This window comes from Panthera tigris, chromosome E2 (assembly GCF_018350195.1).
Source record: "Panthera tigris isolate Pti1 chromosome E2, P.tigris_Pti1_mat1.1, whole genome shotgun sequence".
Lineage (NCBI taxonomy): Eukaryota > Metazoa > Chordata > Mammalia > Carnivora > Felidae > Panthera > Panthera tigris.
In genome coordinates this window covers 17,089,125-17,114,087 of record NC_056674.1, presented here as the reverse complement: position 1 = coordinate 17,114,087, position 24,963 = coordinate 17,089,125, and the positions used below count along the sequence as shown (strand labels likewise).

The window sequence follows — 24,963 nt, the reverse complement described above, 5'->3', positions numbered from 1 at the left end:
ATCCCCCCTTTAATACGCCGGTTGTTGGTGCCCGCCGCGCTCCAGGACCTGCCGGGACTTTCTTGGGACAAAGAGCCGGGAACGCGGCCCGCGCAGGAGCCCGCCTAGATCTCCGCCTCAAGCGGCGAGCGGGCGGGGTGGAAGCTCCGCTCCCCTGGGCTGGCGGCGCCGGCGCACTCAGTGCCTACAGAGCGAGCTCCCAGCAGCCTCCGCGCGCGGCCCGTTAAGCCCCGGGGGCTTGTACTTGCAGGTTCCGTCCCATCCTCGCTTACACTGAGCATCACCGTGAGGCAGGTGCGACACCCAAGGTGAGCAGTCCCGGTTCAGAGGGTCGGAGAGGCGTTGCCGCCTGGCCTGGAGATTAGGAGACAGAAGGGAGGCGCTGCAGTACCGCAGAGTGTGGCGAGCCTCTCACCTCAGGCCCGAGTGTGCGTGAGAACGGCAGTGGTGTGTGTGGTTGTGTATCTGGGTGACCGTGGGCGTGACGGGGCCCGAGTGTGGCATCAGGACTGTGTGTGGCTGTGAGGTCGGAACTAGTGGGTGATGGCATTTGTGTGGCTGAATTGGATGCAGATCCTCTTGTGTGACGGAAGGTTGCGTGACCGTGGACTATGTGACTCCGACCCTGGCGTCGCAGCTGATCTTCTGTCCTCTAGCCGCACGCGCCCAGCGGCAGAGAAAAAGCTCCCAGACAGATAGCTGAGCGCCAGCGAAAAGGCTCATACCCGATCTTCGGATAAGAATGTTAGAAAAGAACGTGCCTCGCAGGCAGGTTCCTGGGGGTACCCCCACCCCACTACATCTTCAGATGCGCGCGCGGACACACACACACACACACACACACACACACACACACACACACACACACACAGCTCTGAGGGGTCCAGCTGCAGGTTTCAGAACCACCGAGTTTCTTCCGGGAAACTGCCCAGAAGTCCGATTCCCGCCGCCCGCCTCCCACAACCGTGACCCTGGCCTTTTTCTAATACTAGGAAGGGTCAACAATATTCTCCCTCTTTACTCGGTTTATGTGTGGGTGGTTGGTGGGGACAGATGGGGTCGTGGCGTGCCCTAATTTAGCTGGGCTGGGCTCCAAGAAAGGCCTGTTGTCCTAAGATTCCCTTCTTCCTCAATCTTGTCAAACCCTAAGGAAAGGGCTCTGAGGAGGAGGAGGAGGAGAAGGAATGCTCTTGTCCATTGTAAAAAGTTAAGGTCAAGGTGAGTGGGTATTTCCTCATATAATATGAAATGCATTTTTATATTTTAGGGCATGGGAACATTTGCTTCCTTTTTAAATTTCCTGTCAATTGAGTTAATACTTAGGCTACCTACCTAGTGCCTATATGCACTTGTCCATTTGACAGATACTTCCCATTACTTCTATGAGCTTTCTTTTTAAGTGTAAAGCTCTTAGAACAGCTCCTGACACTTGATAAGTATTTAATAAACATTAGCTATTTGTTAATGTGATTTGGGGCAAGTCCCCACCCACCTCCAATAGATCAGGAAAAATGAAAATACCAAGCTAACTGTGATGGGGATTTCCTAGTTAAAAAAAAAAAAAAAAAAAAAAAAAAAAATGAGATGCTCAAATGGTCTAGAACAGAAATTCTTAACCAGAGGTAATTTAAATCCATTTGGAGCTTTCAGGGAACCAGAAACTCCTTGAAGTTGTATTTAAGTTGTTGTAGATGTTTGTTAATATGTCATTTTTATGGGGAGGAAGTCCATAATTTAATGAGATTTTCAAACATGATCCTAAAAAGATTTAGATTTACTGTCCTAGAGTCAAAGACTAATATCTGAGAATGTACTTTTAGATAACAAATAAAATTAGTGTCTAACAATAGGAAATTCTTAAGTCACACTCCATCCCTGTGATGCAATTTTATGTCATTAAACATGTGAATCATGAGAAGGAAAAAATTTAAAAAAATTTTTAAAGTCTATTTATTTATTTTTGAAAGAGAGAGAGAATGGAGAGAGAGAATCCCAAGCAGTGGAGCCTGACATGGTGCTTCCGAACCATGAGATCATGACCTGAGCTGAAGTCAAGAGTTGGATGCTCAACTTACTGAGCCACCCAGGTGCCCTGTAAATAATAAATTTTAAGCAATAGTCATAGTTTTGAACAAGATGACTCAGGAAAATTTTAATTACAGATGAATCCCTTCTAGTAAACTAGGGATTTGTAGAAATTTTGCAAGGATTATATCTAATGTGAAACTATAATTAGTTATGCAGTGGAGAAAGGCAGAGAGAAAGCCTCTATCGTGTACCAAATATTCCTGTCTGCTTTCGCGTATTTTTACTGAATTTAAGAATGCTGCTTACCTTGGGGTGCCTGGGTGGCTCAGTTGGTTAAGCTTCTGACTTCTGCTCAGGTCATGATCTTGAGGTTTGTGAGTTTGAGCCCCGTGTCTGGCTCTGTGCTGACAGCTTGGAGCCTGCAGCCTGCTTCGAATTCTGTGTCTCCCTCTCTCTCTGTCCCTCCCCTGCTCATACTCTGTCTCTCTCTGTCTCTCAAAAATAAATAAATGTTAAAAAAAAATAAAAAAGAATGCTGCTTACCTTGATTGTGTTCAGTCACAGAATAAGGTGAAGGCAGCACCTTGTTTTGGTGAAGAACAGTAAAAAAACTGATGAGTGTTATTTATTTCTGCCATACTGATTTTTTTTTTTTTTAGGAACTCACTCATTTCACAGTCCTATAGACTCCTTTCTCTTAACAACTAAAAGATAGTTCCTCTCCTCAACTCTTTTTTATTTTGTTTGAAAATAGTGTTTGTTTCTGATGATAGAATTAATGCAGGTTTATTATAAACAAGAAAAATATGCAGACCTAAGGAACTTATAAAGAAGAACATTTAATTTGTTCATAGTCCCATCATACAGAGTTAATGAATATTAGTACTTTGATGTTTGTTTTTCCAAATCTTTTTTCTGTGCGCTTGTGTACATATGTTTATTTCGTAAAATAGAATTACAAAAATTGATTATTTAAGGAGATACTCTCCAACATTTTGAAAAGAAATCCAGCGCAGTCATAAGATTTATTATATTGCTGTTTGTACAGAGTAAAGGAGAGTACAGTGGTTTCCCTCTAATCTGAAATTTTTTTCAAGACTTTATACCTTTTAGGATTATGGAAACATTTATCAGGGCAACAAATATCAAGTAAGATATCTTTTCAGAATTGAGGTGTTGTTTTTTTTTTTTGTGGTTCAAGGTTGCTCCTAAGTAGAGATTTATAATAACAGTGGAACGTGGTAGTAATGACAAATAATTCAGGCATGTTATACAGAAGAACTTGATCAAATGTTTTTAATGTGTTAATGTGTTCAATATGATACCTTACCAAATTTCTTGAGTTTTATGATGCCAAGTGGTGTTTCTTTGGAACTGCTAGGAATAGAGAGCAAAAGGGACTTTGTTCTACTTCTTGATTTTTATGAATCTTTTTTGCTAATATTATTTATTAAGAAGAATTACATTCTCAAACAGTTCTAAAATTTACTAATGTTGTAAGAAAGAGGAGTCCTGAAAATCTCACTATAAGAGAAAGGAGAAAGGGCATCCTAGTATTAAAATTATTAAAGGGACGCTTGGGTGGCTCAGTTGGTTAAGCATCCAACTCTCAATTTCGGCTCAGGTCATGATCTCATGGTTCATGGGTTCAAGCCCTGAATCAGGCTCTGCGCTCACAGTGTGGAGCCTGCTTGGGATTCTCTGTCTCCCTCTCTCTCTGCCCCTCCCTTGCTCATGCTCACTCTCAAAAATAAAATTAAATTAAAAGTAAAATTATTAAAGATAATTTACCAAATAATTAAAATGCTTTTATTAAAGATACTTTTTTAAACACATGGAATAACGGGCATGTAATTTTTTCATTTTATTTATTGCTTGTAATAAGGTATTTTAAGTGCTTTATATGTATTATATTACTTAACCTTCACAATAACCTTATAAGGTATATACTGTTACTATTCTCCAGTTTATCTAAGAGGAAGCAGTGGCACTGAAAACTAACATGCCTGAAGTCTCCCAGTTGATAACATCAAACCTTAGATTCATATTCTGGATCCTGACAACAAAGCCTGTGTTCTTCATATGTGAGAGTCAGTCACCTCCCACCATTGTGGATATTCTTTTTGGTCTGCCTATTGCACTTGGAAGTTTATCATGGATATCTTTCTTCATGAATTAATATGAACCAGTACCATTATTATTAATAATTACATAATATGCCATCATATTGTAGAACCTAATTTATTTAGCTGGTTGCCTTACTGTTAGGTTTTCTGACTTTTGGTTAGAAAGTATTCCTTGATGAACTTCCTTGTATATATCTCCTTGTATACTTCTATAAAAATTTTCCAGGGATAAATTCCTAGAAATGGAATTTCTAGGTTGAATTATTAGACATTTTATAAAGTACTCACAATATGCCTGATCCTATGCTAGTACTCTGAGGGTGAAAGAGTGACTAAAATGACAAGTTGATTTTTTTTTTTTAATATGAAATTTATTGTCAAATTGGTTTCCATACAACACCCAGTGCTCATCCCAACAGGTGTCCTCCTCAATACCTCCCCTCCCCTCCCTCCCCTCCCTCCCACCCCCCATCAACCCTCAGTTTGTTCTCAGTTTTTAATTGTCTCTTATGTTTTGGCTCCCTCCCTCTCTAACCTTTTTTTTTTCCCCCTTCCCCTCCCTCATGGTCTTCTGTTAAGTTTCTCAGGATCCACATAACAGGGTTGATTCTTAAATTATTATCTATCAACATAGATAAAACTGTATAGGAATTAGACTAAGTGTGATAAAGGTCACTGAAGAAGTTAGCTTGGGAATTCCTGGGAAGAAGATACATTATCTGATTATAGCAAGCTTTATCAGGTTGTAACCAAAAAACGCCAAATCCAGAGGATTTCTGTATAGGTAAATGGACTGTATGTAAGAGGTGTTATGCCTTATGGTTTTTATTCTCATGATGTTGATGCAAAGTGAGACCCAACAGGGCAAAAGATTCAGCACCTCTTTGGAGGGCATCATGGCTAAAATGACTGGTTCAGAAGCAAGATCAATGCATTAGTACAGAAGTTAAGAAAGGCAGCAGCAGAGAAACAAGGCATTAGATGGGGGGTGTTTAACCATTTTTTTCTAGGCAAAACTTCAACATACATGAACAAACTTACAAATCATAGAGTTGGGTCAGCTATTGGGAGCTAGAAGAAAATATATAGTAGCTTTTTTCCTCCAAGCTCAAGAGGTGACTGCTTCAGAAGTGAGTCTCTTTCACCTATTTGAAGAAAAGCTTCCCATTTACAAAATTTCAAAAATATCTTTCCAGAGTATATATTGCCATATAAAATAATGAAGTAAATATAAGCAAAAAGAAGAAAACTAAGATCAAAATGGGGAAATTAGCAATCTTTCCCGATCTTTTTTTTTTTTTTTTTTAATTTTAGAGAGAGAGTGTGTGAACACAAGCAGGGGAGAGGGAGGCAAAGGGAAAGAAAGAGAATCTTAAGCAGGCTCCATGCTCAGCACGGAGTCCAACAGGATTGATCTCACAACCCTTGGATCATGACCTGACCTGAAATCAAGAGTCAGATGCCTAATTATACTTTACTAATGTATTCATAATGTCCATTTTATTTTATTTTATTGAAGAATATTTTATCTTGAATATTTTGTATGTCCTTATATATTTTTAAAAGCTTAGATTTTGTGATTATCATGCACATGCACAAATATATATATCTTTTTTGCCCTGCTATAACAGGATCACAGTACTCACAACTGTTGTCACCTGCATTCTTCACTCAGCAGCATGTAGTAAACATATTTCCATCTTTCCAATTAAAAGTCTGTATTATCATTTTTTTAAGTGACAAGCTTTTTCATTCTGTGGGTGCTTTATAATTTATTTAATCTATTTTCTACTGAAGGATTTTTAGATTCTTTCCAGGTTTTTCCATTATAAATAATGTCTGTCACTACATTCTTACATCTTGTACATATATACAATTATTTTCTTTAATCCCCAGAGTAGAATTTCTGAGTTAGAAGATTTGCATGGTTTAAATGCTGCTTGGACATAATTTTTTTTTAATGAATGTTTATTTTTAAGAGAGATGGAGCATGAGTTGGGGAGGGACAGAGAGAGAGGGAGACACAGAATCTGAAGCAGGCTCCAGGCTCTGAGCTGCCAGCACAGAGCCAGACACGGGGCTCGAACTCACAAACCACAAGATCATGACCTGAGCTGAAGTCAGATGCTTAACCTACTGAGCCACCCAGGTGCTTCCCTGCTTGGACATAATTTTAAATTTACACAATCTGCAGGTTAGAGTATTCATTTCCTTACAAACTTGCTAATATGGACATAAGTACTCCCAAAGTGAGATTTAATGTCTTTTGGTGGTTTCACATGTTATTTCTATTTTTTTAGGTTTATTTATTTATTTTGAGAGAGAAGGAAAGAGAAAAAGCATGAGCGGGGGAGAGGCAGAGAGAGAGGGAAAGAGAAGGAATCTCAAGCAGGCTCGGCACTGTCAGCGCAGAGCCCAACTTGGGGCTGGAATTCACAAACCGTGCGATCATGGCCTGAACCAAACAAAATCAAGAGCTGGATGCTTAACCCACTGAGCCACCCAGGAGCCCCGTTATTTCTATTTTTTAATGAGTCCTGCATGCTCATGTTTCTCCCATTGGAACAAGAAATTCTGGGTTTCAGAGACCAGAACTAGAGTTGATTAAGAGCTGACTTTGGTTAGAAAAATGAGGAATCCAAATTCAGCTTTGCTACTTAACTGAATTTCTGCAAGTGGTTTTACTTTTATTGTAAATATTATGGTCCATTGCATAGATAATTATTATACTACATAGCAATCCTAAGGATCCACTTAATGTATATAAAATGCCTATCCTGTGGAAGTCTTTGATATAGTTATGTGTTGTCTACCTGTTGAGAGCATGTATCCACACCTTTTCAGCCTAGGTTGTAAGAAAGAGAATGGTAAATAAAGACATGTAGGAAAGCAGTGTGGTTGATTCTGATTGAAAAAAGTGATGAGCCCAGAAGATTCTGGAAGTTATTGTACAGGCTGGCAGGCTGGTAGGGTTGCCAGTGTAGCAGTTTGACAGTGGTTAATGACTGCCAGGGTTGGGACTTAGGAATTTCTCTCTTTGTATCTGATGAATCCAAGCAAGCCTGCAAAGCTTTGAAAGATATTCTTATTTAGATGATGTGGCCCTTTATCAGCCCTGGAATTTTCGAGGAGGGATTAGATTTTCCAGATGCCCTCAAATCTCCCTCAGAGTGTGTGTGTGTGTGTGTGTGTGTGTGTGTGTGTGTGTGTGAGAGAGAGAGAGAGAGAGAGAGAGAGAGAGAGAGAGAGAGAGAGAGAAAGTTCAAGGGAGGGGAAAAGGACATTAACTCCAGCCATTTTGTGAGTTCTGAGGACTATCTCATCTCATGGCTTTCTTTTCTTCCCCCTAGCTCTGGCCTCTGTGAACCCTCCAGGCAAGTAAACTCCAAGGAAGACTGACCAGTTCTTGAGTTTCTAAACCATGGCCCATGTAAGTTACTGTTTCTTTCTCCTGAAAATACAGTCATGTTAATGTCCTATGAACATTTCTTTATCCTGAAACTTCCTACCTATCAGAGTCCCATCTAGGAATCTTCTCCCAGTCCTCCAAATCCAGTGAGGGATGAGGCTATTTAGCACAACACCTGTCCTATGAGTCCTCTTTTCGCCGGTCATTATTCGTGTATTCACTGAAAAAAAAAATCATTTAGCATCTCCTATATGTGCTCAATCTTTTGCTAAGAGCTGCAGTGGGGCAGAAATGAAATCGCTTGAGGGGGATGTTTGACCATCTTTGTGAGTTGATGAAAGAGGATGAGCCCATTTGACTACTCATGGGGAAACTGAATGTTTCTGGATTTGGGTTTTCCAAGTATGTAAGATAAGATTTGCTGTTGGTTGGCCTCAGCCTCAACATATGGTGAGCTCACTTGCTTTGTGAGGCTTTTAGGATGGGGTACAGATATAATTGGGTCTTGCATGCAAAGAGATCAAGGACCTTCCCTAGGAATCCCTAAGAGTTGTATACTAGGATCAGGGTTCCATTTGTAGTTGAACAGGATATGCTGGTCTAGAATGACATCTCTGTGATTCTGGATCACCAGTATCCAGAATCTACATCCATATCCTCTAAGTCAGGAACAAGGAATGTATACAGTGAGTGATGGAAAATGATAAGTAGGAAAATCATGCAGATACATAGTTTATAGACCTTTACAACTGAGGAGAACCTTAAATATTTTGTATAGACCAAAATGGAAGAATGATTAAGTCTCATATACCCTCACATAGACTATTATACAATTTTTTAGACTTCATTAAAGAATCTGTCATAAATGGAAAAATGCTTATGATATGATCTGATTCAATGATGAACTTGGAATAAATTCTTTATTCATATCCTTTTCTAACATAGAAATATTATAAGGAAACTTTTTAAAAATCTGTTCTTTAAAGGGAAAGGGTGGAAGAACTACATTTCTTGAGACTTTATGAGGGAGACATGTAACAGGCACAGGCTTATATACAATATTTCATTTAATTGGAAAACTGATTTTTTTCTTTCCCAGACATGTTTGGATGATCAAGATACGCCAGAGTATTCAAGAGGCTGCACCTATAGCAACAGGATTCTTCAAGAGCACATAGGCATGCTGCTTCAGGCACACTCATTTCCTAACTCACTATATTAAAGGCTTCCAGCCCAAGCCTTTTTGTTTGCCATATGGTCCATTTCCTGCAGTATCTCTTCCATCTTAAAACAAATTTTCTTTAATTTCAATTGTATTATATGGTTTGTCATTGCAGAGATCACTGATGTTCAGTGATGTGTCCATAGTCTTCTCTCAGGAGGAGTGGGAATACCTGGACCTGGAACAGAGGGACTTGTACAGAGATGTAATGTTGGAGAATTACAGCAACTTGGTCTCACTGGGTAAGGTCATCCGCCTGTAGACATGTTTTCTGTAATCTCTGCTTTTTTCTCTGGAAATTTCAGTAATATCTTTCAAGAAGCTATCTAAATTTCTGCTCCCTGTTCTCAGTTAATGGTTTGAACTTTATTTGTTTGAAACTGAACACCTCTGTTAGGCATATTCATCTTCCTTATTCTTTTTTTTTTTTTTAATGTGCCATCTTCCTCATTCTTAAGTGGCCTTTAGGCCTTCCTTATTGATGAAAAAAGGGTGGATTTGAATACAGCCTTACTAGTGTCAAAGAAATCAGGTTTCCAGGGTACCTGGGTGGCTGAGTCATTCAAGTGTCTTACTCTTGATTTCTGCTCAGGTCATGATATCACGGTTCGTGAGTTCAAGCCCCATGCTGTTATTGCGGAGCCTGCTTGGGATTCTCTCTCTCCCTTTCTCTCTGTGCCCCCCACCCCCACCCCACTTGTGTATGCATGCTGTCTCTCTTCCAAAATAAATAAATAAACTTAAAAAAAAAAAAAGAAATCAGGTTTCACTTTGTATGTGAACTCAGAATTGCTATAGGTGTTTTGTTATTTGTTGGTATACCTGTTAGGAAAATAGCTAGACCATGTATCTTGGTTTTTATCTACCAAAAGAACAGATAATATTTGTAGTGTTAAGTTGGATCAACAGGATTTATTTACAATTCAAGACAACTCATTCCTTTTGTTAATAAACATATTCACTTTTACCTACTTTCATGATTAAAAATTAAAAATCCAAGAACTTTGCATTTAACATTATATTAATATAAGAAATAACAATAAATGCTTCTGGAAACTTCTTGTTTTCCCCTCAGCAAAATAACAATGACAATAAATAATAATAGCTAATAAAATACATTCGACCCTTGAACAACATAGGGGTTAGGGATGCCAATCCCCTATGCAGTCAAAAATCTGCATGTAACTTTTGACTCCCCAAAGCTTAACTAATAGCCTACTATTGATCACAAGTTTTACTGATAACATAGAGTTGATTAACACATATTTTGTATGTTATATGTATTGTATACTGTATTCTTTAAAGTAAGCTAGAGGAAAAAAATTAAGAAAAGCATAAAGAAGAGAAAATACATTTACAGTACTTATTTATCAAAAAAAATCCACATATATGTGGACTGTTGCAGTTCAAACCTGCATTGTTCAAGGGACAACTGTGTATATAGTGCTTAGTACATAGCCTAGGCAGTGTTTAGATATAGGTATATGTTAATATAACTGTCACAACAATTGTGTATGAAGGGTACGATTACTATTCTTAAAACTAGGATGTGGCAGAGACAGGATTTGAACTCGGGCAGTCTGTGCTCTCAACCACTTGCCTCAAGAAGGATTACTTCTATGAATATAAATTAATCTATTTATTATGTAACCTTAATATGAATGTTTTTTAGCTATCTTGCACTTCTTTGTTCTAAAGGCTTTATCAATCTGACCTGTAGTTTATTAAGAAGTTAGCCAAGATTGAATCAAAGTAACTTTGAATTTATTTTTTATTTCCATATCACCTTACATTTCATTTCTTCTAATCAGGATGCTTCATTTCTAAGCCAGACGTGATTTCCTTGTTGGAGCAAGGAAAAGAGCCCTGGAAAGTTGTGAGGAAAGGAAGGAGACGATATGCAGGTGAGTGAGCCCCAATTAAGTAGGGGAAAGCCATCACCAGAGGAAACCACACAACTAGTTCGGGAAGAGGCACACTCTACTGCTGTTGTTTAGAAAGTCCTCTTTAAAGATCCAAGGCCTGGGGTGCCTGGCTGGCTTAGTCGGTAGAGCATATGACTCTTGATCTCGCAGTTGTAAGTTTGAGCCCCACGTTGGGTGTAGAGATTACTTAAAAATAAAGTCTTTAAAAAAATTAAAAAATTAAGGTCTAGGGCCTGAAAGGAAAAGGTCTAAGACCTGAGGAGCAAGTTAAGGTCTTAGCAGGGGATACGTATAGAACTATTTATTTATCCATTTACCACTCTTTTGTTGTTGTTGCTGTTGTTCTTTCAAATTTTCCTCCTCTTTGAAGGGGGCATGGGTGGAGAGGTGCTCTCTTTGTTCCCTGTTAACAACCATTCTATCTATATTTTGATTCAGCTGCTTTCTTCTTTTGCATTTATAAATAGTAGATAGTTAGACTAACTGACTGATTGACTTATCTACCTACCTCTGAGCTGGGCACTGTGCTAGACACTATCAATAGAGTAGTAAATAAAGCCAATAGAGTCTCTGTCCCCCATGGAATTTACCTTGTAATAAGAGACACATAGTAACTATAAATAAATAGGAAATACAATTTTAGGGGGCACCAGGGCGGCTCAGTTAAGTGTCCGACTCTTGATTTCAGCCTCAGGTCATGATCTCATGGTTCATGGGTTTGAGCCCCGTATCTGCCAACACAGAGCCTGCTTGGGATTCTTTCTGCCCCTCCCTCACTTGCATACACATGTGCAGGCTCTCTCAAAATAAATAAATAAACTTTAAAAAAATAATAAAGATAGATAACTTCAGGTAATAAGAGAGTACTATGAAGTAAAGTAAGCAAAGTAAGAGAATAGAAAATGGTGTAGGATGGAAAGCTACTTTAGAAATGGTCTGAGAAAACTTTTTTGGGGAAATAAAAGACTATAAAAAGACTATACTTGACATTCTAAGAATACATATATGTTTTATCAGCAATCACAGTTTTATATGAATTACTCGAAGATCCTTAGATTGTAGAATTTCATTCTCTGCTTTTTTCCCTGTGTATATATATATCTACCTTCATATCAGGAAGAAACATGAATGTGATAGACTATAGGAAGAATGATCCCTTGGTTTAGCTTCCACCTCTGTGCTATTTTAATCTCTCTTTGAATGTCTTTAAAAAAGATCCTCAACATTCTTTATATAGAGAGATATATGTTGTCATTCTGTATTTTGCTGTCTGTACATTCAGGTCTGGCTGAGGAGACTCATTTTAGGCTAAAAGTTCTTGTTTTGTAACAGGGCCATTTCAGTGCCTACACTATCTATAATGTTATATCTTCTGACTCACTCTCCACCACAGGAAGGAAAAACATGCTTTTTGTCCCAATCCTAACTTATTTTCTTTTTCACACTTAGGTAATTAAATGACATTTACAGTTATTAATGCTGAAAAAAAAACAAACAAACAATGAAATGCAGAGTTTCCAAATGAGTAAGATAATGTAAGTTTAATCAGGAAGTATTCAGCCAAAATGACAACTCTTGACTCAAAATTAGACATCTTAAACAAGATCATTTTTTTCTTTCATTTTCTTTTCTTGCTTTTGTTTCTTTCTTCCTTCAAGTAACTTTTATTGAAGTATAACTTGCATACAGAAGAGCAGATAAATGAGAGAAGGCTTTTTTTTTTAAATTTTTTTTTCAACGTTTTTTATTTATTTTTGGGACAGAGAGAGACAGAGCATGAACGGGGGAGGGGCAGAGAGAGAGGGAGACACAGAATCGGAAACAGGCTCCAGGCTCCGAGCCATCAGCCCAGAGCCTGACGCGGGGCTCGAACTCACGGACCGCGAGATCGTGACCTGGCTGAAGTCGGACGCTTAACCGACTGCGCCACCCAGGCGCCCCGAGAGAAGGCTTTTTTGAGGAGGTGATATTTGAAGAGAGATGTGAGGCTCAAGCCATGTGATTCTCTAGGGCAAGAGCATTCTGAGCCAACAGAAAAGGCCTAAGGAGGAAGATAGCTTTGCATGTTTGAGGAGTAAAAAGAAGGCCATTATGGCTAGAGGAGGAGGAAGGGAAAAGAAAGTAACAAAAGATGAGATCAGAGTTAGGCAAGGGTCAAGTAATATAATCATTAAGAGAAATTGGAAGCTATAGCCTGCTATATAATCTAAAATGATCCCTCTGGAATGCAAACTGGTGCAGCCGCTCTGGAAAACAGTGTGGAGGTTCCTCAAAAAATTAAAAATAGACCTACCCTATGACCCAGCAGTAGCACTGCTAGGAATTTACCCAAGGGATACAGGAGTACTGATGCATAGGGGCACTTGTACCCCAATGTTTATAGAAGCACTCTCAACAATAGCCAAATTATGGAAAGAGCCTAAATGTCCATCAACTGATGAATGGATAAAGAAATTGTGGTTTATATACACAATGCAGTACTACATGGCAATGAGAAAGAATGAAATATGGCCCTTTGTAGCAACGTGGATAGAACTGGAGAGTGTGATGCTAAGTGAAATAAGCCATACAGAGAAAGACAGATACCGTATGTTTTCATTCTTATGTGGATCCTGAGAAACTTAACAGGAACCGATGGGGGAGGGGAAGGGAAAAAAAAAAAAAAAAAAGAGAGAGAGGTTAGAGTGGGAGAGAGCCAAAGCATAAGAGACTCTTAAAAACTGAGAACAGAGGGCTGATGGGGGGTGGGAAGGAGGGGGGTGGGTGGGTGATGGGTATTGAAGAGGGCATCTTTTGGGATGAGCACTGGGTGTTGTATGGAAACCAATTTGACAATAAATTTAATATATTTAAATTAAAAATAAAATAAAATAAAATAATCCCTCTGGTTGAGTATGTAAGCAGGAAGGACCAGTATGGAGGCAATTTCAGCTGTTTGGACTAGAAGTAATGGTGGTTTGGATAAGAATGGCAACAGTAAGAAAAAACAAAAAAAGAATGGCAACAGTAGGAGGTAATAAGCAGCTCTTAGACTTGTGATATGTTTGAAGGTAATGCCAAAAAGAACATGCTGATAGGATCATAAGTGGATTAAGTGGGAAAGATCTATCAAAGGAAGAGATAAGGGTGTTAGCTGGGTAAATAGAAGCACAATTTACTGAAGTGGTAAAGATAAGAAGAGCAGGTTGGAAGGTGGACATTGAATTTCTGTTTTGGATATTTTTAACTCTGAGATATGTTTCTCTTTGAGATGTTGATTAGGCAGCTGAATAACCTGGAGCTCAGGGAGAGATTATGGTCTATTGTACATCTGGGAGTCTGTGGTTCAAATTTAAATCCATGGGTCTGAACTGGATCATCTAAGGAAGACATGCTCGAAGGAAGAAAGCAGACAAGGGAAACTGGCCTGAGGATTGATTCATGGGGCACTTCACCATTTAGACCTTAGATAGCAAAGGAGATAGAGAAGGAACAGCCACTGACATAAAAACAAAATGTTTCAAAATGAGAGTAGACAGTGGAGATGGAGAATTCATCCCAGGTTCTGGCAAGTGATATCAGTGAAGTCTGGGTGAAAACATGATTGAAATGACATAATGAGAGAAGGGTAGGTGAGGCAGTGATGAGAATCAGTATAAGAATTCTTGGGAGGAATTGTGTATGAAAGGAAGTTGGGAAATGACATTCATAGTTACACTGGGGATATGAGTTATAAGCAATGTATTTTGTGATATATTAGAACATGTTTGTGTGTTCATGAGAATGATTCTGTAGGTGGGGGAAACTGATGCAATAGAGAAAGAAGATAATTGTGGAAGCTGTGTCCTTGAGGTGGGAGTGGAGGAAAGGGCATAAGATCCAGAGAATAAGGTATAAAAAAGAAAACAATGTAGTTATGAATGCAGTTGGTTGGTCAGAGGTGGTAGAGAGAAGATAGCATATTCTATTGTTGCTTTTTTCTCAGTGAAGTAAGAAGATAGTCATGAATAGAATGTGAAGATTATTCAATATTAGCATTCAGTGTAAAATTGATTCTCAGAAGTACAGTTTCTTGGATGTCAGGCTTTTATTAAACTTAAATGTAATTATTATATATATAGAGAGAAAGTTCTTACATTTTTCTGTATTCCCATTAGCAGTCTTTAATATATTGAATAGAAATCCTTTGGTTGAATAGAATTGGGACTGGTATTTGGTTTGTTAATTCATAAAAATGGGTTAGATATTTTATTTTTTTAATGTTTATTTATTTTTGAGAGAGAAAGAGAGAGAGTGCAGGGTAAGGAGGGACAGAGAGAGATAGGGACAGAGGATCTGAAGCAGGCTCTGTGCTGACAGCAGAGAGCACGATGTGGTGCTTATTATTTTTTTTTTTATTAAAAAATTTTTTTAACGTTTATTTATTTTTGAGACAGAGAGAGACAGAGCATGAATGGGGGAGGGTCAGAGAGAGGGAGACACAGAATCCGAAACAGGCTCCAGGCTCTGAGCGGTCAGCACAGAGCCCAACGCGGGGCTTGAACTCACAGACCGCGAGATCATGACCTGAGCTGAAGTCGGACGCTTAACCGACTGAGCCACCCAGGCGCCCCGATGTGGTGCTTAAATCCGTGAACCGTGAGATCTTGACCTAAGCTGGTCATATAGATCCTCAACCAAATGATCTGCTCAGACGCCCCTAGAGATTTTATATATATATATAAATATATATATGATATATATATATATATCATAAAAGTACTTTAACTCTCAACATGAAAATGTATCTTTATTTGTTAATTCAGTTGAGATATGTCTAAGCCTGCCTTTCTAATGTGTCTCATCATATTTAATTTTTCATCTAAACCACATACATAATGCATAGTTTATTATTTCTAGTTAAAAAGAATGTTTTTAAACAAATCTAATATATTGTAATTGAAATTAAATCAGTGGTCACCTCAAGAGTGTGGGGTGGGATCAACTAGGGAAGAGTACAAAAGAGCTTTCTGGAGGATAGACTTTTTTTTTTTTTAACTTTATTTATTTATTTTGAGAGAGAAAGCATGAGTAGGGGAGGAGCAGAGAGACAGTAAGAGACTCTCAGGGCAGAGCCCGATGTAAGGCTCAAACTCACAAACCCTGAGATCATGACCTGAGCTGAAGTTGGACGCTTAACTGACTGAGCCTCCAGGTGTCCTAGTTTTAATTTTTTTTAAATAGAACAAGAGCCAGACTTGAAGTGTGAGTGCAGACTATTTCTTGATTGTCATGTTTTCCCCCATCTTTTACTCTAACTCCTCCAACAATTTTTGAAAGCTGTGATTTTTTAACAATATGTATTTATGATCAGTTTTTCCAGAGTGTTCAATTTCATTTTCATAGAATCAGTCTCTTCTCATAGTTGTTCATGAGTTTATTATTTAATTAAATTAGATACCTTAAGGGAAAAAGTGAAACTGGCCTAAACTTGTTTGGAATAAACACTCCCTTGTGAAGCAGAAGTACTTTGTCACCTAGACCTAGGGATGTGATTATATCCCCAGGACATGACTAGCCACTATTTTCTCTCTCATGCCCTAGCCCCCATGTCCATTGCCTGCTGTGGAGGCAGACAGGAGTAGTTGCTATCTGGCCTGAGAAAATCTGCAGGATTCAATATACATGGCCACTTTGAAGATAGTATTTATCCTGTTGTCACCCATTGTCATCCATACCTGCTCAGCTTCTCAGCATGAACATACACTTGGTAGGCCATTCTCACCTTGTACAGAGTAATCTCCATCTTGTGATTTTACATGTCATTTCTTTAGAAAATCTAATGCCAAATGCTTCGTATTTCAGAGTTTTCCTTCATAAAGGTTATGTATATATTTTCAGTTTACTACCTGACTAGAATCTTCTTTTCTGCATTATATTTTATTGTTAAACATATATATTAAAGCTATTAGTTTTTGTATTTTGATTTTATATCCTACTACCCTACCTAAATTCTGTTACCATTTATATTATTTAAACCTTTTAAGTGTTCCAATTATGTAATCATATCATCTGGAAAAACAATTTTACCTCCTCTTAAATTTTTCTACTTCTAGCTTTTTTCTGATATTTAAGTGTATTGGCTAATAACTCAAAAGCTGCCTTTAATATATATTTTATCATTTTAGGGAAGTAATCATTTCTATTTTATTGTGCTGTTCCTTTAAATCAGGAATGGTTCCTATTTTAGTTGCCTTTCAGAATCTCTGAAGTTGATCTTGTGGTTCCCCCCAAACCCCGCAGCCCTATTAATACATTTATTTATTTATTTATTTTTAAAGTTTATTTTGAGGGAAAGAGAGAGCATGCACGCAGGAAGGGGAGAGAGGGAGAGAGAATCCCAAGCCAACTCTGCACTGTCAGCGCAGAGGCTGACCCCACAAGCCTGACCCCAGGGCCTGAGATCAGGACCTGAGCCAAAATCAAGAGTTGGATGCTTAACCTACTGAGCCATTCAGGCAACCCTGTCTGTTGATTTGTCTTAATAGATTTCTTCATATTGGACCACTCTAACATTCTTTGAATAAATAACACTAGATTTTCAATATACTGTTTTATTAGATGTTTTAGAATTTTCATATCAGTTTTCAAAAAATTGGTATGTAGTTTTCTTTTTATGAGTGATCTTTATTTAGTACAGTATTACTCTATGAAAATAGTTTGGAAGTCCTCCTTTTTCTTAGTTCTCAGTCTTAATAGAATTTAGATAGTCTACTCTTAATAGAATTTAGATGGTCTATTCTTTAAAGCTTCTTTCCTAGGAGAAGGAGATGGTAAGTCTCACCCCATTCTCTATTTGCTCTATGGAAATTAATGTTTAAATTTTTTTTTTTAACATGTATTTATTTTTGAGACAGAGAGAGAGCATGAACGGGGGAGGGTCATAGAGAGAGGGAGACACAGAATCCGAAACAGGCTCCAGGCTCTGAGCGGTCAGCACAGAGCCTGAGGCGGGGCTCGAACTCACGGACCGCGAGATCATGACCTGAGCCGAAGTTGGACGCTTAACTGACTGAGCCCCCCAGGCCCCCTGGAAATTCATGTTTAAACATTGTATTTCTTCTGTGGTCAGTTTTGGTAAATTATATTTTCCTAGAAAATTATTCATTTTAGGTATGTTTTAAAATTTATTAGCAAAATAATCTTTTTTCAGCTGGCCTCTGTATTCGTGGTTATTTTCACTTTGCCATTTCTTATTTCTATGTGCTTTATTGCTGTTTTCTTTTTTTTTTTTTTAATTTGTTTAATGTTTATTTTTGAGAGAGAGAGAGAGAGAGAGAGAGAGAGAGAGCATGAGCAGGGGAGGAGCAGAGAGAGACACACACACAGACTCTGAAGCAGGCTCCAGACTTTGAGCTGTCAGCACAGAGCCCAACTTGGGGCTCTAATCCACGAGCCTTGAGATCTTGACCTGAGCTGAAGTCTGACACTTAACTGACTTGAGCCACACAGGCATCCCCTTGCTGTTTTCTTTATATTAACTAACGCTTTAGCTGTTTTGCTGATTTTTTAAAAGTTTATTTATTTATTTTGAGAGAGAGAGAAACAGAGCATGCAAGTGGAGAAGGGACAGAGAGAGAGAATCCCAAGCAGGCTCCATACTGTCAGCACAGAGCCTGACACAGAGCTCAAACCCACAAACCATGAGATCATGACCTAAGCCTAAATCAAGAGTCACTCGCTTAACTAACTGAGCCAAGCAGACACCCCTGATTTGTTTTTTTAAAGAATGCTTTTGCTTTATGTATTAGTTCTTTTTTTCTGTTTTCTGACTAGTTATGCATTTATACTGATTAATTTATTCCTTCTGCTTTGCTTCAGTTTACTTTATTCTTTTTCCAATTTCTTTGATTTTTAATTAATTTTCTCTCTCATGTTTATTGTTGTAAATATTTAAAGTTTTCAAAATTTTTTCTAAGCGCTGTGCTTATATTTTATAGAGACTAATTTAATGTTGATTTTTAAATTATTACCATTTTCTAAAATACAAAAATACTGTTTTGGAACTTATTTCCCTATTGATCTAAAAGTTATTTAATATAGACTTCTAAAATTTCAAGTGGGTTTATTTTTGGCTTTTTAAAATTTTATTATTTCTAGCTTCAATAGAAAATGTTGATATGATTTCAAGTTTTTTACATAGACCATATTATAATAACTGAAACATCCTCCTTTTTCTCTCTCATACATAACTCATTCAGCACTTAAATATTTCTCTGGCTATTTCTCCCACTGGTTTACCATCTTCTCTCTATATCCAACATGAACTTTGTTAGCAAATTTTTCATACTCAAGTGACTGCAAGACCCATTGTCCCTTTTAGTGAGTTTCTTACATATCACATCTTTTTCTTTGCTAAGTATTTCATAAGAACTTCAGTAAGGTATAAACATGTTTTCCTGTGTGGAAAATCACTGGTACACATTTCTAGGAAATAAAGGAATAGCTTTGCCTCTGAAGGAACGGAAAGGAGACTTGAGTAAGGGGATGAAGGAACAAAACTAGTTGAGCATTTATAAAATGGATGAATAACAGAATAAGCTTAAAGAGAAATTAAGTGAATAGAACTCTTCAGCACTTTTATTGTGTTGTGGAGACAAAAAATAACTCACAGCTACATGAAGTAAGGAATGGACATAGATAAGGGGTTTAAGCAATAAAAGGATCTATAGGAATATATACCCATCATTTTCCATTTATATGTTTAACTAGACTAGCTTGGATTAATAAAGGGAATATTTAATCATTGTTATAATATGTGAGAGATTAGAGACAGAAATATGTTCCAAATGAGTATACAACCATGGGAATTGAAAGAGTAAAACTCATTATGTGCTGTGCATGTATTATTTAACAGAGAGTAGAAATTGTTTCTGCCGTTGAAGAAGTTTAGGGGTAAGAAAAGCAGAGAAACAATTGGAAAAATTAATAAATATATAATTTCAACCCAGATATATGTTGATATGTAATACACATATATTATATGTCAGTGCATAGCCCGATGCAGGGCTCGAACTCTGAACTGGGAGATCATGACCCAAGCCAAAATCAAGAGTCAGATGCTTAACTGACTGAGCAACCTGGGTGCCCCAACAACATAGGTTTAGAGTCAGCCTTAAAGGAATAACTTTTAAACTAAGACCTCAGGATGAGAAGTAACCAGCTATTCAAAGAGCCCAAGCAGATTTGTGGAAAACAGAGCAGACTGAGATGATATGTTATAGGTAAGTGGAGGTCTTTTAACCACAGCAAGTTTGATTTTATTCTAAGAATAAAGAGAAGTTGTTGAAAAAAGTAAGGATGAATTCTTAACCTTTCATTTCCATCAGAACTGTGTGGAGAATATTAAATATTGGACTGACCAGGACTGTAGAATCTGATCCAGGTGGTTTAGGTAGTGTCTAAACCTCAATATTTATAACAAGTTCCTGTGACTTCTACTCCACATCTCAGCTTGATACCCACTGACTTACTAATCACCAGCCTCACTTTGTTTCTTCTTTTTTAGTTTATTTATTTGTTTATTTTGAGAGAGAGAAAGAGAGAGAGAGAGAGAGAGAGAGAGAGAGAGAGAGAGAGAGAATCCCAAGCAGGCTCCACTGTCAGCACAGAGCCCCATGCAGGGCTCAATCTCACAAACCATGAGATCATGACCTGAGCCAAAACCAAGAGTTGAACGCCTAATTGACAGAGCCACCCATGCACCCCACCAGTCTTACTTTCTTAACATGAACTTTCATTTTCCCTGGTGTTACTGTATGCTTTTTTTTCAACTTGCATATTTTCAGAATTTCACTGAGTATTACTTCAGTTGTCTATTATTTCTACTGTAGAAATTTTACTTCTTTTAAAAAAGGAAACTATGTGTTTGCTCTTTTATTTTCTTTCAGATTTAGAGACCAGGTATGAGACCAAGAAGTTATCCTCAGAAAATGACATTTATGAAATAAACTTACCTCAGTGGAAGATAATGGAAAGAATTAAAAATCATGGCCTTAAGGGCCTAATTTTAAAAAGTGACTGGGAGTCTAAAAGAAAATTTGAAGGACAGGAGGAATATTTCAGTCAAGTGAAAATTACATCTCAAAAAGTGTCCTCTTATCAAAAACGTACATCTCTAACTCCACATCAGAGAATTCATTTTGTGGAGAAACCCTATGAATGCAAAGAATGTGGAAAGGCCTTTAGAGTACGCCAACAGCTTACTTTTCATCACAGAATTCATACTGGTGAAAAACCCTATGAATGTAAGGAGTGTGGAATGGCCTTCAGACAGACTGCACACCTTACTCGACATCAGAGACTTCATTCTGGTGAAAAACTCTATGAATGTAAAGAATGTGGAGAATCTTTTATATGTGGCCCAGACCTTAGAGTACATCAGAAAATTCATATTGGCGAAAAGCCCTATGAATGTAAAGAATGCGGGAAAGCCTTCAGAGTGCGAGGACAACTTACTCTCCATCAGAGGATTCATACTGGTGAGAAACCCTATGTATGTACAGAATGTGGAAAGGCCTTTAGACAGTATGCACATCTCACTCGACATCAGAAGCTTAATATTGCTGACAAACTCTATGAATGTAAAGAATGTGGGAAGGCCTTTTTGTGTGGCTCTGGCCTTAGAGTACATCACAAACTTCATACTGGTGAAAAACCCTATGAATGTAAGGAATGTGGGAAAGCTTTCAGAGTGAGACAGCAACTAACACTGCACCAGAGAATTCATACTGGTGAGAAACCCTATGAATGTAAGGAATGTGGAAAAACCTTCAGTCGTGGTTATCATCTTATTCTTCATCACAGAATTCATACTGGTGAGAAACCTTATGAATGTAAGGAATGTTGGAAGGCCTTTAGTCGTTACTCACAACTTATTTCACACCAAAGTATCCATATTGGTGTTAAACCTTATGACTGCAAGGAATGTGGGAAGGCTTTTAGATTGCTCTCACAACTTACACAACATCAGAGTATTCATATTGGTGAGAAACCCTACAAATGTAAGGAATGTGGGAAGGCCTTTAGATTGCGCCAAAAACTTACTTTACATCAGAGCATTCATACTGGTGAAAAACCCTTTGAATGTAAGGAATGTAGGAAGGCCTTTAGACTTAATTCATCCCTTATTCAGCATCTGAGAATTCATTCTGGTGAGAAACCTTATGAATGTAAGGAATGTAAGAAGGCCTTTAGACAACATTCACACCTTACCCATCATCTAAAAATTCATAACGTAAAAATATAAGATAGTTTTTCAATCCTGTATTGTAGAATACTCTATGAATATAGTAATTAATCCTTTTTGCTTCCTTCATACAGGCAATTGACTTAAGAGGTTTTATATCATTAAAAGAATATGTTAATTTAATGTATTCCACCATCACTTAAACCTGATAAACTTTACACTTACTCTAAAAACTAATCCTAATCAGTGTGACAAATGTGGGAGACACTTATCTCTGTCCCATCACTTTCCTACTTGTATTATATTGACAAGATGCTTAACTGCTCTGTGCTATAATTTTTTCATTTGTAAAATGGTAATACAATACTGTGGCAGAATAAAAATTGTTGCAAATTGTTTGACATTCCCTCTTTCCCCCCATCAAAATCTGGAATCCACATCCATTCTCCTTGAGGATGGGCAGACCAAGACTCCTTTGACTAGTAGAAGTACTGCTGTGCCAGTTTCCAGGCTTTACTGGTGGATTTTACTTCATCTCTTGGAGTGCTCCTTTAAGCTTAGGCTCTGAATTCTGTTAAAAAGTCTGTCTGCTCTGCTGAAGAGACCACATGGAGAAGCCCTAAGACCACAAAGAAAGGAAGAGGCACCCTTCTGAGCCCAGTCTTCCACACATGCCTACCAAGACGCCAGACATTTAAGTGAAATAGTGTTGGATCCTCCAGACCACCCAGCAGCTGAGTACCCACTGAGTGACTTCAGTTGATACCATATAAAACAGATGAATCTATCAACTGAGTCCCTGCCCAAATTCCTGACCCACAAGATCATGAGATATAATAAAATGATTGTTGTTTTAAGCCACTAAATTTTGTTTTATTATTATCATTAGTATTACTCCTTTGAAAATTCATATGAAAGACTATGGGCACAAAGAATATAGAAATGCCTTCCACCAACACTCACCCTTATTTAACTTCAGATAACTTACTCTTTTTAAACTAGTGGAAGTGAGAAATTGTTTTTCAATTTGTTCATAAAAAAGCAGATATTCTACAGTCTACATTCTCTGGCCCAAGTCTAAATTTAACTTAAAATTAACAAAGAATAATGTAAAAAGAAACTTTGGAAATTAAAAATTACTTGTATTATAACTTCTGTATTGATTTTTAAAAATACATTGTAGCCTTTTTTTGTGCTCTGGTTGTCCTGTCTTTCATTAGTGAGAATCCCCTCAAATTGGTTCCTATGTCCTTTTGTCATGACAAAAGCTTTTAATAGCTTCCTTTTTTCCTGACCAAATTCACTGGTCAGTTATGAAGCATATTAGGGTACTTATTGATAAATAAAGGGGAAAAGTGGAGCATTTATTTTGTCTTTCCTTTATGACCTATATAAGACAACCAAAAGTTGGTGAAGTAAAGTTCTTTATTATTATTAGAGAACTCTAGTTAATAAAGATCAAAGGAATGACAGAATTTGAAAAATCAGTCTTTAATTTCTGAAATACTGGATCTTGGTGGTGATATCAATGGAAGCAAAGATCATTAGTGAAAAAGATTGATAGGAAGTTTTTAATGGATCAGAATGACAGAACCTACATTTACATTACATTACATCAACATCTCTATTAGATCAGCCCCACTATGTGCATCTTGCTTGTGCGGTGGCTATATGTAGTATCATTTGTTAAGTGTTCTTACCCCCAATGTTAACTCAGAAGTAAAAGTGGGTCTCTAAATCTAATTACCAGGTTACAGGAAACTTGGGGAATAAAGGAACAAATTAATGACACAAGCAAACAACCAAACCCAGAATGTACAAAATTCCACAGAATAAATGGTCTTGGTTCTTAACCAATATAGGTTAAGACAAAAGAATGTTGCAAATTAAAAGAGACTTAAGAGACATATCAATTAAATACAGTGTATGGAATGTATTGGAATCCTTGTTTTAAAATGTACCCAGGATTTGTTTTAATCAATTGTGGTACAACATGCAGATACAGAAATGATTGTCATGAAGGAAGAAGTTTAGACTCAAAGATCTCTAAAAACAGGAGGCAACAGCATGCCCACAGGGCCACATGGGGAAATACCCAGTTATGCTGGAAGGCAGAAGTGGGGAAAGGGCAGAGCATGGCACAGAGCCTTTGCTGATGTTTTCTCCAAAGAATGGGTGACACTGGGTAAGTACACTGAGGAAGTTTGGGAATGGAATGGATAGTGGTTTTTTTTTTTAATATTTCTTTTTTTTTTTTTTAAGTTTACTTATTTTGAGAGAGTGTGTGTGTGCAGGAGGGGGAGAGGGAGAATCCTAAGCTGGCTCCACAATATTAGTGTGAGGAGCCTGATGGCAGGGCTCGAACTCATGAACCTGTGAGATCATGACCTGAGCCAAAATCAAGAGTCAGATGCTTCACAGACTGAACCATCCAGGTGCCCCTGGATAATCTTAATAATTTCGGAGGTTCTGAGGTATATGAGTGGTCCCTAGTTGTCTGGTACCTGGCCCTGGGGTGATTTGTGCAGGAGGAATATTGGCTTGGTGTGTGAGAGTTTGATGAAACAGTTGGGGCTTTGGCTTGGTGGGTTTGATCAAAAGAGTTGTTTGCTATCTCTAGGAATTTGCTACCCCTGGGAAGGGCAGTCTCTCCAGGACCAAGTCTCCAAATGCTAGAGCATAATTACAGAAAATAAAATACATTAAATACAATCCTGATTTGGACAAATGAAAACATTGTTTACATTGTTTTGAAAATGTAAATCTAAGTGGATATTAAGTTATATTAAGCAATTATTCATTTTTTAGGCATGATGATGGCATCATCACCAATTATTATGTGTAAGTCCTTATACATTAGAGATTCATACTGAAGCATTCAAGGGTGAAGTCACATCATGTCTATGCCTTGCTTTAAAATACTTCAGGAAAAGGGTGCCTTGATGGCTTAGTCAGATGTCTTTTGAGTTTGACTTGAGCCTGCTTAGGATTCTGTCCCTCCACCCCTGCTCACTCACTCTCATAAATAAATAACTAAATAAGTAAAT

General features: G+C 37.8%; 1 protein-coding gene across 1 annotated transcript in view; it reads left to right on the top strand.

Annotated features, from left to right (window-relative positions):
• LOC102952422 overlaps nucleotides 1-24,963 on the top strand; it is a 65,052-nt gene continuing 40,089 nt past the window's right edge. The window contains exons 1-5 of the mRNA XM_042970114.1: nucleotides 1-308; nucleotides 7,505-7,584; nucleotides 8,901-9,027; nucleotides 10,597-10,689; nucleotides 20,619-21,971. Of these exons, the coding sequence (XP_042826048.1) occupies nucleotides 7,576-7,584; nucleotides 8,901-9,027; nucleotides 10,597-10,689; nucleotides 20,619-21,971 (1,582 nt within the window). The 5' untranslated portion in view covers nucleotides 1-308; nucleotides 7,505-7,575. The remainder of the gene's footprint in view (nucleotides 309-7,504; nucleotides 7,585-8,900; nucleotides 9,028-10,596; nucleotides 10,690-20,618; nucleotides 21,972-24,963) is intronic.